The sequence below is a fragment of the Lethenteron reissneri genome, chromosome 26 (genome assembly GCF_015708825.2).
Source record: "Lethenteron reissneri isolate LAM-NWPU_2019-01 chromosome 26, ASM1570882v1, whole genome shotgun sequence".
NCBI classification, from domain to species: Eukaryota; Metazoa; Chordata; class Hyperoartia; order Petromyzontiformes; family Petromyzontidae; genus Lethenteron; species Lethenteron reissneri.
The window spans coordinates 7,231,804-7,251,600 of record NC_083804.1 but is presented as its reverse complement, the minus strand read 5'-3'; the positions used below and the strand labels follow the sequence as shown (position 1 = coordinate 7,251,600).

Sequence of the window (19,797 nt, the reverse complement as noted above, 5' to 3'; positions counted from 1 at the left end):
GCTCCCGAGTTCAAAGGCTTGGGGCACAAGTTCTTGGGTTCAGCAGCCAAAACAGGAATACAACGATTCTGTATCACTATTTGTTTGTTTCCTTGCATGCGCTGCGTTATTTCCTACAGACTACAAGGGCCACAGGGGGGGGGGGGGGGGGGGGGGGGTTATCTCGCTCCGGGAATCAGTAGCTTTCAAGCCATGTGCTGCAACTTATATTTTCATACAGTTTTAGATACATAACAGTTTGAATCTTCAACCTAAAGAGAGGTGGTGGGGGGAGGGGGTCCTGGCTAGGATTGCAGGATAATTTATTGATGAAATTGCAAGATTCAGGGACACGTGTAAGGGTTTTAAAAAATAGGCCTTCAGTTTTGTGTGCGGTGTGTTTTTGTTTAATGCACAGTACATACAAATTCCTGTCGAGGGGCTTCCGAGAGCTCCCTCTATTGGAGGTCCTTCCGCCAGCAGTGGTTAGCGAGCAATTGCAGGCCTGCACTTTCATACCACATAGAGGAATTAAATATTTTAGTTATATGCACTAAATTAATCAACGTAAAAAAATGAAAATTTTCATGCCTTTGAAGGCAAAATTTTTACAATGTTAATACAGGTAACGTCAATAAATTATTTTGGTCCAAGCGCTTAAGCATTCAAAAATCTTTGTCAAGAGTCCGTGTAACCCATCATCCCTTGCTACCCATGCATGTTTTACTATGGGCAGCACGTAATGACTTACCGACCATACCACTGGTTTGTGTTTTTTTGTATAAACGTTTAATGGCTATTTGAATTACATAATTAACATTTTATTTGGCAGTTGAGGCTTATGCTTTCTAATTGAGCCAAGGCGCATTCTGCACCAATGTCAGTGTTTGGGCAGGTGGACTCTAGTGACTGCACTGCATTAAATGAGCGAAACACGGTCAATGCATCCGTCTGCCATTTTGGTCGGTTAACCCCGAATACCTAGATCGATGGTTGTCATCCACACATACATTATTAACACGGTCTACTCAGAAAACGTTTGACTATTTCTGTTCACCTGAACCTGACAGCTTGTCGGCAAATCTTCGTCACTCCGTGCCCTTGGCTTGGCAGTGACACCACGGTGATGTCACTGCCACTTGGTGAAAAAGATTCTGCGCGTGGCGAGCTCTTACCTTCTCCCAGCCTCGTCGTGTGCCGACTTCTCCCCGTCTCTCCTCTGCTCCGCTTCCGTCACTGCTGCCGCCGCAAGCCGTTGCTCGAACGTCACGGCTTTGCCGGACGCTTGGAAGGATGCGCAGACCCCGCGCTCCCGTCCCTCCTCCCCGCCGTAGCAGCCCCCTCGAGGCCCCAGGACCAGCGCCTCGGCCCCGGGCCCCGGGCTGTTCCCGCCTGAGCGCGCGTACTCCGCCAGGACGTCGGACTTGAGAAAGGCCACGTAGGCTCCGGCCTCCAGCGCCGCGTGCACCTCCCCCTGCGCCTCGTCAAGCAGGGACAGCTCTGCCCGGCCGCTCTCCACGCCCCGGCGCACACGGGCCCGCGTGCCCGGCGATAGCAGCTGGGACACGGTGCCACGCCCGTCGCCGCCCTCAGCCAGGTACCTTCGGTGAATGGCACGCGCCAGCCCGAGCCGCCGGCCGCCGTCGGCGAGGCCTAGTCTGCGGTAGCCGGCGCAGGCGAACCAGAAGTCGAGCATGTCCTCGGAGCTGTCGCTTGCCAGGAAGGCGCGGAAGAGGCTGGCGCCGTCGCAGTCCTCCAGCAGTGTCTGCAGAGACTCTCCCCACAGCGGGCACGGCACCGGCGGCGACGCGCTGCCCTCTGGCTCGTTCGACCGGCGTGCCGATGTGGGGCTCCCCGGAGACGGTGACGATTGCGCCAGCAGCACCGTCTGAATTGGCTTATGGACACTTTGCTGCACTGCCGCCACTGCTGTTCTTGCTGTGCATCGATATTTGGCTCCTTTCCCTTCTTCCCCTGGCACCGGCGGTCTGAGCGTATCCTCCGTGAAGAATGAGCTGGCGTCCGCGTGGAGCATCGCGGCGCAAGCAGCGAGCATGCGTGCACGCGCTCGAAGCTCTACGTGGTCAACGGCAACAAGAATAATAACTTGAATTAAAATGGAATAGAGCTTAAATGCAAAACGGTAACATCCATTCCCAAGAAAACGTGGAAATGTAGTCGACAAAACCATATAGAGGGGATCTCTGGAGCTCCATTTCCCCTGTTGCCGGGCTGTACCTTTACCATCAACGAAACAATAAACAACTCACTCAAATGGGCGATTTTACCAACCACCAACACCACCATCATCGCAGAAGGGTGATGACGATAGTGGTTTCGGTAATGATACTACTGGCAGTGGTGGTGATTATGATGCTGATGGTCGAGCAGATGATGCTGATGGTAGGGACACTGATGCTGGGGTAATGATGTTGATGGTGTTTATGTGGTGGAGATGAAGGAGAGGATGATGCTGAGTCAACTGTGGCTGGGACTTCAATGTACTTTGGGACCCCTGCCATTCTACCAACTGTGCTACATCCTGGTTGTGTACACACATTACACATGCACAAACAATACTACAGTGGACGGTATACCACGTAACATGTGCATATATTGGAAGAAAAAAACTAAAGGTTAAGAAACTTCACTCGCATAAGCATACATGGTCAAATATATAAACAATCACCTTCGTAATATGGACTTACGATGAAGATGAGTTACTGCCAGAAACATGAAAATAAATTATGCTGCTCTTTGCCCAGGAAAGTCCCAGTCTAAAGACAGAGACTCTCTTTTCACGCGGGTCCTGCACTGGGATATTTGGCCAATTCCATAAATGAGCGGATGTGGCTTCGTGTGGAAGGAAAACCTGAGTACCCTGCGGGAAGACAAAAAACCCCTACAGATGAGTGGGGCGACGCTCAAAGCTTCCGCACAGATGGAATCAAGAATCCATTGCTGATCTGTCAACTCCTGCCCCCGTTCAAGTACCCACCAGTTTCCTGTCTGCTTAGCTTTGGAGATCGGGCGCATTCAGCGACGTTGTCCGCATTGCCATGCAAATGTATTCGGAGGTATACGACGCATGCTGTATGTGCAGTCCTTCATATGCTGTACATGCACATGACATAAGTTCTGTATAAACACACTTTAGCAATAATTTACACGTACAGTACACAGATTAGGCATATACACACGTTGTGCACATACAGTAAACATACTGTAGATACATAGTGCAGCATTACTATGAAGTGCACCTAGCCTGGCACAAGCGCCCTGGTGACGTCACCGCCACTTAGTGGTGAACTTATGCTGTTGTGCAATACACAGTCTAGGACGCAGAGCAGCGGCATCGTCGACAGTCCCAACAACAGTAGCACGTGGACACACACACACACGAGACAATACACAGTACAACAACTGCATAATGCAGCACACAACGGGGCAGCGCTTTCACAACCTGTGCACGAGGGGTGACAGCACCACGCCCGGCCGCCTTTGTCTCCCCCCCCCCCCCGTGGCGATGTTTACACACCGCACCAGGTGCTCATTTAAGGCTGAGTCGACCTTGGGTGGGTGGGGGGGCCCCCCAGGACCGGTTCAGATAAATCGCCACCGGTGTTGTCCACTGCGCCACACCGCTCCCCCAGCAGCACACGCGGAAAACAAAGACAAAAGATCCCACACCCGGGTAGCCTCAACAGACTGGTTAGGACAAGTGCCCCGTGAGTGAGCAACCTGTGATCCTCATGGCGGTGCCCCGGGGTAACCAAATAAAACAAAATTGCCGAGGCAACTAAACATTTTATTTCTGGGGACACTTTTTTTTCCAGGGGTGTACTTAACTCTGGGGTACCAATCGATCCGAAATCAGTGCCACAATCCACGATGTCGAAACGCCAAACGTCAGCATAACAAAATCCCTTCTCGAAAAATTCAACTTTGAATAGTGCGTCGTGCACAGCTCGTCGAGATGTGTTCGATTGCCGCATCGCCGACCATCAACAATATTGAGGTGGGGGGGGGAGGGCTGGCTGGCTTGCTTGACCATACTTCACCACGCTGGTGTCAGACCGACGTCGTCACCCTAATGGTATCGTTGTTCAGCAGCATGGGCTGCTGCTACTGATGCTGCTGCATGAGCAACGCACACAGCCGCTCCTTGCACCTGCAGTGCCAACGCCGACGGACGATGATGGAGTCGAGGATGAGTGGTGGCTTGGAGCCGATTGAGGTCGACACGAAATTGACCGGGCAGCCAGGCACCTTCTCAAGACTGTGACGACGTCGATGAGGAGGAAGAAGATGATGAATCTGGCTGTCGCCTGATGAAGCTAGTTGTAATTACTGGCGAAACGTCGTACTCGGATTGTAAATGTTGTGGCTTGGCTCTCCAAAACGCCGTTGTTGTTGCTGTACTAGTGACGAATTGGCCACGTTCTGTTTACGTGACAAACCTTACTATTTTGCTGTCAGGTGGTGGCGGGTTTAACGACACATTTATATATTTACGCGATCTAACCCCAAAAAAACACCTGATTTATGTAAGAAGACGACGGATGCTGATGACGATGATGACAAATGTAATTAGGGGTGATGGCGAACAGCCAGCAAATTAATTAAGACGGCGGGAGACCGGTGGTGGTGGCGGCGATGATGGGGGAGGGGGGGCTTGAAAAACGTGAATTTGTCTACTATGGATGTTCTGCAGGCGTTTCTGCAATTTTCGATTGGGTTTTTTTTTCGTTTCTTTGTTTAAGTTGTCGAGACGGTGCTTACGCGGCATCGCGGATCTGCAGTGCAAAAAAATAGCCGGGTAACTGGCTAAACGGGGTCATCGGTGTCATAAATACAAGACACTCAAAACTCGTCTTCAGATACATTTGAAAGCAAGTTCTGTATGGAATTGGTCCGTCCAACCTATTTTTGCAGAACCGTATTACTCCCCAATGCAGGGATTCCATTGATTTACATTTAATCACACTTATTAGAGCCAACAAGTCAACAAAATAAAGGGCTATTGTATTTGAGTTCACCAATGTACAAAATACTCTTTGGTTATTTCGTTAAAGTCACGTAGGTATAAAATAAAATAATTTAAATCACGAAGTTTATGGCGCAACACAAGCGTCCGTCATCAGGTGGGACAACCACAGCAATAATGTCTTGGTAGACAAATTTATTTATACCTACGTGACGTTTTCGAAAGAACCAAAGAGTATGGATCCCTGCAGTCACGAAAACTTCAAATCTAGATTGAATGTACAAAATACAATTGTTAAGCCAAGAAAAATCATCACGACCGACCCAGCAAGACGATTTTTTTTAAAATCCAGATTGAAAACGCATTTCTTTAACACTGCTCGATGTGTTTAGTTTATTGTCCTTCACCCGCACCTCTGATTAGCACTGTGCGAAAGAAGTTCAACACACAAAGGCAAAAGATCCCCCGTATATAGCCTGCACAAACTGTTGGGGCAAGTGCTGTTAGCGAGCACCTATGAAGGCCGGCATCGTGACACACGAGGGGGTGTGGGTGGCCAGCACCACACCCGGCCGCCTTTGTCTCCCCAGTGCTGATATTTTACCCATCGCACCAGGTACTCATTTGAGGCCGAGTCGACCGAGGGGAAGCCCAAGACCCGTTCAGATAATCGTCGACCGTGAGCGGGAATCGAACCCGGGTCAGCCGGTGTTGGTGGCGCAGCGCAGCGCTAACCGCTACCACCACCAACACACAACGTCAAAAACAAAGATCCCCCACACCCCCGTATAGCCTGTACAAGACTGTTGGGGCAAGTGCTGTTATCGAGCACCTGCGAAGGCCGGCACCGTGGCACACCGAGGATGCGGGTGGCCGGCACCACGCGCGACCACCAACACGCGCACACAAACAAACCCACCCCCCCATGCAAGTGCCATCGATGGCCGGTGGCTGAGCGGACCGAGGAAACGCCACCCGCACACAACGGGGGTGACACAATTGGGTTGCCCACCTGGTGCCTCCGCCGGAGTTCGTTCCACGTCGCTCCGCGCTCTCTCCCCCTTCTCTCTTCCTCTCTTCCCCTCTTCCTCGCCTTCTTCTCACCCAGGCTTGGAGGTGGACATTCACCCACGCCCGGTCTCCTCCTCACCCACGCCTCGCGACCAGGGTCCAAACGCCCCGGGTCTCTGGAGGCGAGCTTGGGAGGGTGAGGTGGTCGTGTTGGGTGGGTAGGCAGGATGATCTGTAAGCAGGTAGGAAGGTAGGCACGTACGTATTCATGCAGGTAGGTGGGTAAACTGATAGGGAAGAAGTGATCGTTATGAGATAAGGAGGTTGGTTGTGATATAGGAAGGTAAGTAGATAAGCGGGTAAGTAGATATGAAGATACGACAGGGAGATAAGCAAGGAATAGGTAGATACGTGTGACGATAGGTGCGTGATAAGTTCGGTTCGTAGGTGAACAGGTAGCCGAGTGGATATGTAGGTATGAAGAAGATACATAGGCAGGTCGATAGCTCGTTAGGAAGGTAGGTAACGGGGAGATAGGGTGGGAGTAGTGGCGTGATACATTCTACAAAAAAAATCAACAAAATCTCAGGCGCACATCTTGTTGTTTGCTGCTGCTGATGATGACGATGACCACGATGATGATGGTTTTGTTGTCGAGTTCACGCTGACACAGAGAAGACCCCGGCTACGGTGTTCCTCTTGTGTACACGTTTCCCCGGTGCTCACTAAGTAGCTCGCCTGTGCAAGTCTCGACCATACAAATGTGTTCGGCGTTGAAAAGAGGCGCATTTCCCCGAGCGGCGGGCGGGCTGTCGGGCGGGCGTGGCCGTGGCAAGAGAGTGGGAGGGCGAAAAGAAGGGTGGTTTGCACTGGTAGGGGAGGGGAGAGGAGGAGGAGGGTAGCCGAGAAGACTCGACAGGTTGACTGGGTGGGTGAGTATTGGGGCAATGGAAAGTTGGTGGGTCCATTGACTGAGGTGGGAGGGCAGCCACAACATTCTGGCTTGTCTCTCTCTCTCTTTAATCAGGCGTGGTGGCACACACCCGTGGTGGCACACACCCGTGGTTCATGGAGCTTTGGAGGCAAGGGATCGGTGGATCACGCATATTTGTGAAACTTCAAATCCTGCTGGGTTATGAGTTGGCACAGATAAAGAATTACAGTGAGTGGATTATTGTATCGATCTGTGCCGCTTTGCATGTGATTCCCTTGTATCCGTGGGGGTTCCTCGTGTACTCCAGTTTCTACCAACATACTAAACACTCATTATTGATTGCAATTATCCATTTTAAAGTTTTTTTTTTACAAGTTATGATGCAGCCAAATTCGTACCATTATCCTAGAATCTCACACATTCGGAATAACGCTGGCGAACAGAATGGCACAACGCAGACGTCCACAACAAACACCTCATTCGATACCCAAACATCGCACCTTCTGGCTTTTACATTCCTCGAAGACACCGGTGTACCATAAACCGCATCAGAAAATCAACAGGCTGCTGCGCCCATCGCCTTCATGAATGGAAAATGGAAGAAGCCACAATGCAACTGTCAAAAATGCAACCCAAACTTTGGACCATATAGTAAACCAGTGTAATCCTCTCTCCTTCAAAGGAGAAATAGCAAAACTACACATACTTTCTCCTGAAGCTCTCTCGTGGCCAGCAGACCTCAATATTGGAATTCATCTCCTGAACAAATTGGCGTACGCAAGAGTAGAATCGTACCACTTCGTGGGAAGTCAAATGTGGTCTTGTTATTAAGATACAGCCCCCCTTTGCACGAATGTGTGATAAAACATCACTGGTTGGGGGCAAACACCTTCACACACTCGTTTAAGCGTAGAGCCACTTTGGCTTTTAAAAAACATGACCAAATGAATATAATTACACAGCTAACAACGTACTGGGTCAACCCATACGGTTTGCCCGTATTCTTGTACAGGAACATTGCGTTTTCAGGTCCATACGGCGTACAGCCGTTTTAATATGGGCAAACGTTTTTTGTCTATTTGTGTTTCTCCCTTGTGATGAGACTTTATAGGATGAACGTTGAGGTGTATAAGGGCACGGGGTGACCAATAAGGTCTGTAATAAAGTAGGCACAGTATATAACAAAAACATTAATTTATTATTTTTAAAACCCCATTACACTTGCAATTACTACAGTACGTATTATGACTGTACAGTATAGCACGCCAACCCTTTAAGCAAAAATATCGCCCATGCTCAGGTATGAGTTTTATCCGTTAATGATTCACCCCGACTGGAGGATTTCTGCGATTTGATAGCTTGTCACGATTTATGGGTGGCTGTTCAATCCTAGCATTCATTATATAGTCTCATTTTGTCTCTCTTGCTTTAAGAGCTGAAATCTATATAATTGGTATACATCGGAGGTCATCGATTCTTACACACGATGCAGTGCACGTAATTGAGTGAAACAATCAATGTTGATTGATGACTAATTACATAACATTGTAAATAAAGGAGTGCATTACGATGTCGCCATAACAATAGCAATCACTTAATAAGAAATATCTCATTTAATTTGTAAGGTATTAATAATGTTATACAATGGATACATGGTCGGCATACTAATGCAATGGTGACATAACTGCAGTACAAGAATAAGCCATTATTCATGGTACATTTTAAAAATAAAAACTCACATTGGTCAAATTCCCCACTGGTGGAAAAGGCCAGTGCCTCCTTTTTAACCATCTAATAAACTGGGTAAGTTACTTGAATAAACCACAAGAAATGTGATATCTATGAGGTGACACTACTTATGATTGACATTGCTGATACAATTTGACTACAATTGATAGTTCAGTACCAACTTCACCACAAGTCAAAGCATCTCCCTTTTCGAGGGAGTGTGAAACGACCGTGCTCATCTTTGCGAATAAAGAGCCAGTGATGGCAATTCCACATTGCTATTTTGCGGCCAGCCTCTAAATTGGATGACCACTACTGACGTCCCACAAAGCATTACTTATTTTATTTACCCTATGGTGATACTGAGCTGACCTACCACTAGGATTCTAAATAAAATAAAGTTCTAAAAACAATGCACGTGTTTATATCACTATATGTTAGCACTTCCATAGCATGTTTTTGAGCACCTGATAGTAAAGACACTTCTTCTTCTTGTTTCTTTCGGTAAAGTCACGTAGAAGGGAAGTAATAAAATAATAAAAATAAAACATAATGTTTTATTATGTTTTATTTTTATTATTTTATTACTTCCCTTCTACGTGACTTTACCGAAAGAAACAAGAAGATGAATCCCTGCAGTCACGAAAGCTTTAAATCGAAAAGTAAAGACACTATTACATGTTTTCGTGGAAACACAAGCTTACTTGATTGTTTACTTATTTTCTAACAGGGGATTAAACCACATTCTTGAAATGCAGGTTATTATTTATTTGCACTACAAATATTGCAGACAATGACAAATCCTGTACTTTATTTACATTTTCATTGCGATCTTTGGCTATATCTTGTAAATACACAAACGGGCCAATGCAATTGTATGACAAAATGCAATACAGTACAACCCTGTTCCTGTATACCTTTCGTGTTTTAAGCATTGGATTAAAAACCTCTTCGCTGATGTGGGTGGCTGACCCCCTTCATGCTATATTTTTTATGTACTTGTCCTCGTAGTGCTACACTCGCAGACTGTTCTGAACACAGCCACCTCCAATGGATTTCTCCAACTTGCACAATACAAAATTTTTATTTAAAGCGTTCGTGACTACAGGGATTCATATTTTTGGTTCTTTCGGTAAAGTCACGTAGAAGGGAAATAATAAAAATATAAAACAATTAAATTCTCACGACGTTTCAACTGCAAGAAAGTGTTCTTTCTGTGGATTTCACACCTGATGATTGCTTGTGTTGCAGTCGAAACGTCGTGAGAATTTTATTGTTTTATATTTTTATTATTTCCCTTGCACAGTACTGTTGGGATTCCCGACATGCACGCGGAGAAATACATATTCACACGGACATTGAGTTAAATGCATTCGTGAGTTCATCTATCATCGTGCACCACCATAGGTGTGACACTGGAGAAAGCATTGGAGAACGCAAGTGAAGTACATTTTTATTTGCACCTTTCTGGCACAAATCTTCCACTCACAGGGTCATCATCACATTAATACTCAAAGATAAAACAAATATATAAAAAATTATACACTTTACATTGAGGTAAAAAACGGCAACTTATATGACTGCCATTTAAAGCTTTCGTGACTGCAGGGATTCATCTTCTTGGTTCTTTTGGTAAAGTCACGTAGAAGGGAAATAATAAAATCAAACATAATAAAATAATTCTCACATTTCGGCCACAACGCAAGCAGCCGGCCTCAGGTGAAGAACAGGTCTGTCGGAAAGACAGCGTGACTTTACCGAAAGAACCAAGAAGAGGTTATATGACTGCCTCAAAGTGATTAACATGGACCGCATTACTCAATGATTTATTCCATCCACGATGTAATGTTAATTGACGCACATCTGCTGCCATTTCAGATGGCGAGACCAAAACGGAATATGGCTTCTTCCCAATTTATAGCACGCCCTATCATTTGGCAAGGCGACTCTGCAACAGAAACATGTCAAATTCAAGTATTATTAATGTATGACAATCTGCAAGAAACAACAATGAATGCCTCTAGACAGCATGATGAGCATAACTTATCCCATAAAAATTGTAAATATAGCATTAGCTTTTCCGTTGTTTTCTATACTTGTTTAGCAATGATAAATTAAATTACTACACTTTAACAAATAGTTGTGTAAAATAAAATGAGCACATTTCACTGAGTGAAAATTCAAATCAGTTTGACAAATGTTTTGTTTCTCCATTGACAATAATTGCATTTGTGAAATAGGTATACAAATACGAAAACATCTCACCTTACAGTGCTCATATAATCAATAACAGACAAAATTTGCTTTGATGAGGAAGAATCTCAAAGATGTACGTTTTCCAATTTGTAATATATATTTGTATAATCCTCTAAGTTGCTTGGAATTTCATCAATTGAAATAGACTTTTATGATCACAATTCATGCATTGAATGGTGTGAGAATTTATTATTTAGATTGTATGCTAATTATATTCTCATGTTATATTTATAATGGAGAAAACACAGTTGTAAACGGGAGAAAGAGAAGAAACAATACAAATAAGATTAGGAATGACACGAAGATTTACATAATAAAATGTAATTATGACCCCAAACTGTAAACATCTAATTAATATGGATGAATTGTTACATGCCCAGTTATTACACCTTATTTTTTCATACACTTGAAGTAAATCTTGCAATTAAAGATCTTTCTGCGTAGAATGTTAATGTGTTTACATAATGATGTATTAAATAACTGTAACATAGAAGGATTCTTTTTACTAAGAGGGCATTCATATTCCTGTTTCAGATAAGCCTTTTTCAGAAAATATCGTGGTTTAGACATATTACTATAGCCTAAAAAAAACTGTGGTTTGTGTTAATAATGTTTATGCTACACTATATGAATGCCGTACCATCATTCCCATTCAAGCCTGTCAGTTGAAACGTCAAAATCCTCCAAATTCACCCACCCACATCATTATTTATGTATTTTACTAACATGTTATTCTCATTCACTAAATGAAGTGTGAGATGTGATCGTGGGGTTGGTCAGTCGACATGGTGGCAGTCTAAAATCAGATGTGTGCACTTAAGTAGATCAATTGAAATGCACACATCTCATTTACTGTGCAGTTCAATCTCCCAAGACGAAAACAATTAGGTGTAAATGAGCTACCACGTTGTGGGTAATGCACCATAACTTCTTCAATTCATCCTGTATACAACACACAGTCGGCAATTCATGTCAGAAGGATTGTAACGTCTGGTTTTCAGTGGAATTTGATACTTGAACCTTACACAGCTCGCAATCTGCAGCTTTAGTGACAATTATGGTGACCATTGGACACTTTACATGTTTAATAACAATTACTGATGAATCAAGAGAATAATTCTGATGCTCATTATAAACCTGTGTTCTTACCATTGGGCAGTGAGTCTTACTCGTGAATGATATTTGCCATGATACATGTAACGATATCTGGAATTGTGGAATAGTGGCCCAATGCCAGTGGTGGAAATCCCATATTGCAATGGTATGGGACTAGACTTATATAGGATGACCATGGACTGTTGATTTGCAACAAAGTAGCACTCATTTAACAACCCTGGAGGGATGATGGGCTGAGTACACCCCAGAGTCATATTTTAAATCATAACTTTTTGATTATCAGTCTAGTGAAATTACTGACACACCATCGTGCTTATTGTAAATATACACCAAGTAATACAATGTTGTTTCTTTTTAATAAAAATAACACTTGACACACGTGAAATCGCCATACTTATAGCCATATCAACTTAATTTAAATACTGTATGCATAAAAATATAACTACATACAAAGAACACACTTCACAAAAATATGAACGTAAAATACAACAATCGTACACGTACATGTCTATAAACATGGTTAACAAAAATAAACTCAATGCGTGGCTGTCACAGGTCAGCTCACAATCCATCTTTTCCGATCCATAATTATAAATTAGAACACAATGATTATCAATGACATTATCTTGTAGAGTTTCATTGCTTCCTTTGTGTATTTTGACAACTTTTTAAATGTTAAGTGCATTCCATGACACACATGTAATTCATCATAGTAATTGACAAATTGGAAATGTTTTCAACAATAACATATAATCACTGAAACAACATAATACAAATGATTGTGTCATTTATTTCAGCTTAATGGCTTTGGTATGCAGTAAAACAGAGTGATAATAAAGTCCTTCCCTAGTTTTTGTGTCATAGTATAAAAACATGCAGAATTTAACGTTCTTTCAATACCAATGGACAACACATCTGAAAATGTATTTTTCTGATGGGAGGGAATTCACTATTTTCCTATCTAATATAATAAGCCAAGAATGCGTGTGTGTCCATCACATGATGGCACTCCACACGAGGTCCCCCCCTCATTAATAATCATGAGCGGGTGATGTCACTACACATGCCGCACCCCTCCCCAATTACCATGAGGGGGTGACGTCACTACACATGCCGCACCCCTCCCCAATAACCATGAGGGGGTGACGTCACTCCACATGCCGCACCCCTCCCCAATAACCATGAGGGGGTGACGTCACTCCACATGGGGCAACCCCCCTTCTCAATAATCATGAGCTGAACAATTTTTCTATTTAATGTCAGATTTACGGCAATATACACCCGTCCTTGGATGGGCAAACAAGCTAGTTCATATTAATAGGAAAGTCTCACCGAGTCTCGAGACCCTTTTTCAGGAGGGTCTTACCAAGTTTTTGCAAAAGCGGCAATGATCGCTAAATATACTCCAGTAATTTGCACGCAATTTTTCTAACTTTGCACATTTGGATAATCATAACAATGAGAAGACAGTGATAACGGACAATTGCATCTAAATAACCGGTAGTGTTTGTGATGGATAATCCTTCGGTCAACCTTCAAGGTTACAGGATGACATTGACGGTGATAAAAATGCAGCTGGAAAAGTTGACGTGAAATATTTGCAAATCGCTTGGTATTTTTTTTAAAGATACCACTCAAACGTGTGAACAAAATTAAGGCTATGTAGCTGAAATGTAGATGGAGGAAAGCGCAATTGTAAACACGTGTTGTGTTATTTTACAATTTAAGTAATATTTTGAAACATTGTCATCACAATACATTACTTTAAAACCAGGGATGGACTTTGCGATTAGCCTTTGTATTTCAGTGATACATATTCTTAAGCGTGTGTTTGTTTATGCACATACATCAATGAGTGTTTCATATATAAATAAATATAGTTTGTAAAACATAAATTACTTTACAATGAGCATGAGCTTATGCAGGAATCGCGACCTCATCAGTTCCTGAGACGATAGGTGGGCCCTTGTTATGAACGAACACACCCACTCAATGTAAACATCGCAGAAGAGCACAAACACAACATGTTAACCAATACATTTCTGCTTGATTTTACACTTCAAATTCATCATTATTGTCAGGCCCAACTTTTTCAGAATACCATTAATGTTTTATGATGTTGTTTTGGTCCATTTATAGACATGTGAAGTATGTATGTGTCCATTGGTGTACAGAGACTATGTAATAAAACACTCCCATATTAAAATTATAAATACACATCTGTTGGTATACCTTAATAAATGGCATATAATTTAACTCACATGCAGAGAAATGATCCGACGTGAAAAATGTTACATGGAAAAGTAAATTGTTCTTTCAATAGGCCACTAATTTGTAAAAGGAAACAGCGTATGTCACTGCAGAATGTTTTTCCTGTTAAATCTGCATAGCTGTCACAATAGGTAGTCAATGAATGTAACCTCTCAAAAAGTGCATGATCAGAAAGCAATCAAGTCGGTCTGCCCCTATTCAAATGAATGTGGGGGTGGTTGTCATGTCCATAAATGGTTCTAAACCAGTGGTGGGAATTCCACAATCATATGACAGAAGCCACTTTCAATGTATCAAACACAAAGGTAAGACAGTTGAGTCGGTGATCCGACCAGGGTTTTAACTCGTTTACCTATTAGCCATTTGAACATTTGAAACGACAGTGCCACCAATTCGGGTAGCTTTTAGTCGGGGTATGCTAATACAACACTTGTCTGTTTCTCAAACACTCCTTCACACCTTCAATGAAACGTCATCACAGTATGTTCCATTATTCTGACACCTTTCCCCATCCGTAGCCGACACTAACTCCGCTGCACATACAGTGTACTGTATTCTCGCAATATAATTTAGATTGTAATCACACGAGACAGACATCAATGCAGGTAGCTATTGGAAATACGAGTGAACTGCAACAAACTGCATTTTGTAGTTTGCTATTGCAATACACTGAATGTATCCATAAGCCCAATTACAATGCTTATGTAACTGGCTGCAAAGCAACCATATGGTTGGCTTTTTTAGATGCTGAGGGCTACAGTCAGGGGTGAGCTGACAAGGCCAGTCACAGCCCTGTGGTCAGTGTGTATGTACAGACAGATGGGCTGGGAATTGCAAACACCTGCAGGGTGACCCTGGAGGCATCTTTGACTGATCGCAGCCCTATGTCGGCAGCCGAATGCAGTCATCTGCAGTCCATACAACATGCAATACAAATCAATATGTAAACACATACAACCGCCCCACGCACCCTTAGAGGGGGCATTATATGTGCGACTAGCAGCTTAGCAATGGCATATAAAATTTTAAGATGTCTGTTCACCATATATTTCTATACAATTATAATTGCCTAGTGTTGGACAAATGTAATTTTTGTGATTGTAAATTCATTGCTTTGAGTTTTATGGGGATTTTCGACATTTATGAGACCATGGATCGATATCATGCATTTATTGATAAGCGCAATGGGCATTTAAATCATATAATTATTGGGAACTGTAGCTGTCCTTATTTAAAAAAACTTTGTGCAAACACAACAGAGATTCACAATAAACCATGACTGGCTTTCAGCAATCATTATATGTCGATAGTTATTACAATTTTCTAGTTATACATTTCCTCCAGGGAAATGTCAAAGCCCATCTGATGCACAATGGATCAGGGCTCTGTGCCTTACCTACAGGGTCTTTTGATTATCCAACTGCTCTTGCAAAAGGGAGGCACGCTTCTGCAGGCAGTTCACCTGGAACGGCAGAATGAATCATAATTGGTCATTCAGGGAATTCTCTAAAGAAGCAGAGCATCTTTGGCGGCCTTTAATTGCCCGCTCGTGATGCACCCACAGAGCGGTGGTGTCACAAGAGAAGCTGCCATGGCTTTCATACAATTCCATTTGAAACAGAATGCATTCGGAGAGGGGAGAGGAGTAAAACTTTAGAATGGAGCATGTCTGCTTTTGAGGATTTAAGCCAGTGGTGGAATAAGCACGTACGTAGGTTTTCCCAGCCACTCGTAATCCTAGTGTAGTCTTCTGGGCTAGGCTACGTGTTGAGCATATATTCTCTCAAGCTTGTGCCACGCACTACGACTGGTATCTTCGGATGATGACATGAGGAATCTCACCTGGTCTCCAATCAGGATAAACTGGGTGAGTATCCTCACTTTGGTTCAATTGCGTGGTGCCAAAAGCTTGAGAGAAGATACGCTCAACAGACGGCCTAACCCTGAAGTACAATTTGCAGCCAGTGGTGGAGTTGATATCACCCACCCATGTGTCTTTCTGCCTGTCACCTGTGACTGGAGGGACGCAATGGTCTCCTCCAGCTGCTTGCGGACGTCCGCCGGCATGAGGCCCTTCAGCTTTTTCTCATGTTCCTGTCGCAGCGCCGTCACCTGCAAGGCAATTAATACCAGGTGAAGCTGGGATATCTCACCCAAAAACGTCATGGTCAAAGCAAGACATCTAAAATACTTGGAACTATTTATGAAAGGTCAATGCTAACTCAGAAGAAAACATTTGAGAGCCTCACTTGCCAACTCGATTTTGCACTGTCTAACGTGGGGCCCTGTGCCCCATTGGCAGATATTTTCGAGCTACAAAGTAAGAGGAGCATGCGGAGCTGATGCTAAACAGATGTAGTTTTAATAATGAATAACATGCTTAAAGAACAGGCAAGTAATATTATATTGATATTATATTTATAATATTACTTGTTAAATACTCAGAATTATAAGCATAAATCACATTAATGTTACCCTAGCATTCTTCATGTTTAAAAAATATATATTTAACATCTATTTACCCGAGCAAAGTACCTGACATGCAATACCCCGGTGTCTACAAACTAAGCTGTGTCTGCGGCAGTAGTTACATTGGTGAAACTAAGAGACATGTCTCGGACCGCGTTCGTGAGCATAAGGCAGATTTTAAACACGGGAGGACCGACACTTCAGCAAGTGGCTGATCATTGTTGGCTCACACGAAATTGATTTCTCTAAGACGAAGGTACTTTGCAAGCCCACTGGCTATCAACAAAGATTCGTTCATGAAGCCATCCATATATATATAGACACAGACACAATTTCAACCGAGAAGATAGGTACAAACTGAACAATCACTGGAAGGACGTTATCAACCAGTTTAAGTCATAATTGGCTATGATGTTCCCATCCTACCACCTTCCGATGCTAGTTGTGCTTTACACCCATTTCAAACTTGCGCTTTCTTCACAGTCACTTTGCGCGCTGACCCCTTGGTTGCGGCGCTGCGTTCTTCCATTAACATGCTAATCTCTCTTTAACATGTGCTAATTTTCACCTGGCAGCCCTTTGATTGGTGGAAAACGAACCACAGCCGGGCTCGCTGCCGAACACTTACATTATCATTGGTTGCTGACATTTGGGCGACGCCCATTTCAAACCCTTATAAACAGTTTCCCTTGGAAGCTAACCCCCCTTTTCCTGAAGACGACCGCTTGCGTTGCGATCGAAACGTCGTCGTTTTTTGTTATTTTCTTTGAACCTATCTACGTGACTTTACCGAAAGACCCAAGAATATGTTATTTTGAAATCATGCAACAAGACTAAATATGAAACCAAAAATGAATACCATGCCTGATTCACCAAAGTATTGGTCCACGATTAAAGATCATTACTTTTACAATGATCATGTACACATGTATCTCAGGCCATACAATGTACGAACAAGCTCATTTACAAGACATGTATAACAAGCCAATATAACACTAAACACACTATCCAAACTAAATACTTGCATTAAACCAATGCAGCATGAACGTGGACAATTTGAATTTCTTGGCTTAAAAAAGCATGTATTTTTGCAGTAGTATAAACATGCTGGGTCATTCCACCTTAAATCTAACTAATTACAATGTTAAGTTTGCAATTCAGAGAAGTAAAAAATGGAATTTCATGCGTACACTGAAATCAGCGAAATCCAACATAGGTTCCAGCCAAATTCAGAAATTCGTAGAGGAACACATTATTTCTGTTTGACTCTTCAGTCAAGTGTGCTGCATTGTGTTCACTAAAAGTCATCGCTCAGAGGCCAAGTCAGAAGAGCAGACTCGCACACACATTCACTCTCGGTGCAACTATTGTAGCAGCAATATATTTGTCCGTACGGTGCACAAAGAAAAAGGAAATAAGTGTCATATTGTGCAAACCGTTTGAAATAGCAACAGCAGTTAACGTCATAATTAGGCATCTAACAATTCAACCCCAAGGGATTCAATGGATTTTCACCATTCTATTTAATAAGCAGATTATTTTCTTTCTGTTTCGATTGTTTCTTGTTTTTCCTGCCTTTTGTAGTCTCAAAGCAAATCATATCCTAAATGTAACATTCGCATATCATTTGCAATTTTCCTTGTAAATGGTACATAATAAAATAATTCATCTTCCCATTTATTATATTCGCATACTAATGCATTTTACTTGAAGCTTCCAGATATGTAAAACAATGAAATTTGTGTTCATGCAGTTTACATTGCCTTAAACATGACTTCCTTTGTTTCGTGTGCACTAACTAGAATGGAAAATTTCGATTTAAAGCTTTCGTGACTGCAGGGATTCATCTTCTTAGTTCTTCCCGACAGACCTGTTCTTCACCTTAGGATGGCTGCTTGCGTTGTGGCCGAAACGTCGTGAGAATTATTTCATGTTTTATTTTTATTATTTTATTATTTCCCTTCTACGTGCCTTTACCGAAAGAACCAAGAAGATGGAATGGAAAAGTTACAGATACCCATGCGTAAGGATCACCGAGTACACCTGTGCTCCCGCAAATCCGACATGAGATGGTTTTCATGATCTAGAGACATGGTAAATGTGACTACTCTTTTTATAACTATGATTGTCCACCATATGGAATTAAGCCTCGCACGCAACCAATTTACAGCAGCCGCACCTTTACATCAGCCGCACCTTAACAACTCTTGGAACCTCTCAGTTCAACCAGTCTACACAACAAAGGCTCATTCCTAGCAGCATGCTTCAGCCGCACCGAACCTCAATAATAATATCCAGGGGCCTACCTTGGCTCCTCCCACCCTCAACCAGTATATATACAAGGACTGTTCTCTTGGAATTTCTCTTACTTGATACAGCAATCGTTCTGTGACGGTTCCACCTGAAGACGGAAGCTTGTGTTGCCTCCGAAACGTCGTGATTTTAATTTTATTTTTATTTTACTTTTATTAATTTACATTTTTTTACCTACGTGACTTTACCGAAAAAACCTAAGAATATGAATCCTTGCAGTCACGGAAGCTTCAAATCTATAACGAACTGGCATGTTCACCTGTTCCTGGTGCTTGAGCCCAATTTGTTGTAGTTGTTTCTCCCAGGAGGCCGACAGCCGCGAGTGGGTATCCTTCTGGCCATGCAGTTCCTGTCAAGGCCCGTCAAGACCATAAACAATCTCATGTTCAAGCAGTGCAGGCTCGTGTTACAATTATAATAAACTACATGCACGCACAAAAACACGCAAAATCATACGAAGTGATGTGTAGACATGCACGGGGTTTCAACATTTTTTTTCACTCAAGCATGGAAACAAACACTCTTATTGTTGAGTGACCACATGAAATACTGCTCTTCAAAGAGCGACAAATTGAATCACAATATCTTTCACACAGAAGAACCTCACTGTGAACTCGAATTGTTAAAAGGGTTACACGATGTGTGTGCAATCTGTATAATTCTAGTTTTGAATGTTAAAGGAGGTAAAAACCTAATTTTTCGATTTTAGCCCTATTGTGCTATTGGTGTGGCA

General features: G+C 43.1%; 2 protein-coding genes across 4 annotated transcripts in view; both read right to left on the bottom strand.

Annotated features, from left to right (window-relative positions):
• LOC133347586 (axin-1-like) overlaps positions 1-15,153 on the bottom strand; it is a 31,607-nt gene extending 16,454 nt beyond the window's left edge. The window contains exons 1-4 of one of the 3 annotated variants that reach the window (XM_061559984.1): positions 15,124-15,153; positions 5,979-6,209; positions 2,688-2,860; positions 1,155-2,055 (exon numbers count right to left, since the gene is read on the bottom strand). In XM_061559984.1, coding sequence (XP_061415968.1) covers positions 1,155-2,055; positions 2,688-2,715 — 929 coding nt within the window. In that variant the 5' untranslated portion in view covers positions 2,716-2,860; positions 5,979-6,209; positions 15,124-15,153. Of the gene's footprint in view, positions 1-1,154; positions 2,056-2,687; positions 2,861-5,171; positions 5,184-5,978; positions 6,210-6,572; positions 6,738-15,123 lie in introns of those variants that run through there. The other 2 variants (XM_061559985.1, XM_061559986.1) reach the window with 2 other exon arrangements.
• The window catches only part of LOC133347612 (centrosomal protein of 112 kDa-like), a 48,265-nt gene continuing 41,253 nt past the window's right edge, over positions 12,786-19,797 (bottom strand). Inside the window, 4 exon segments of the mRNA XM_061560037.1 lie at positions 12,786-15,190; positions 15,679-15,744; positions 16,293-16,394; positions 19,324-19,413. Coding sequence (XP_061416021.1) covers positions 15,679-15,744; positions 16,293-16,394; positions 19,324-19,413 — 258 coding nt within the window. The 3' untranslated portion in view covers positions 12,786-15,190.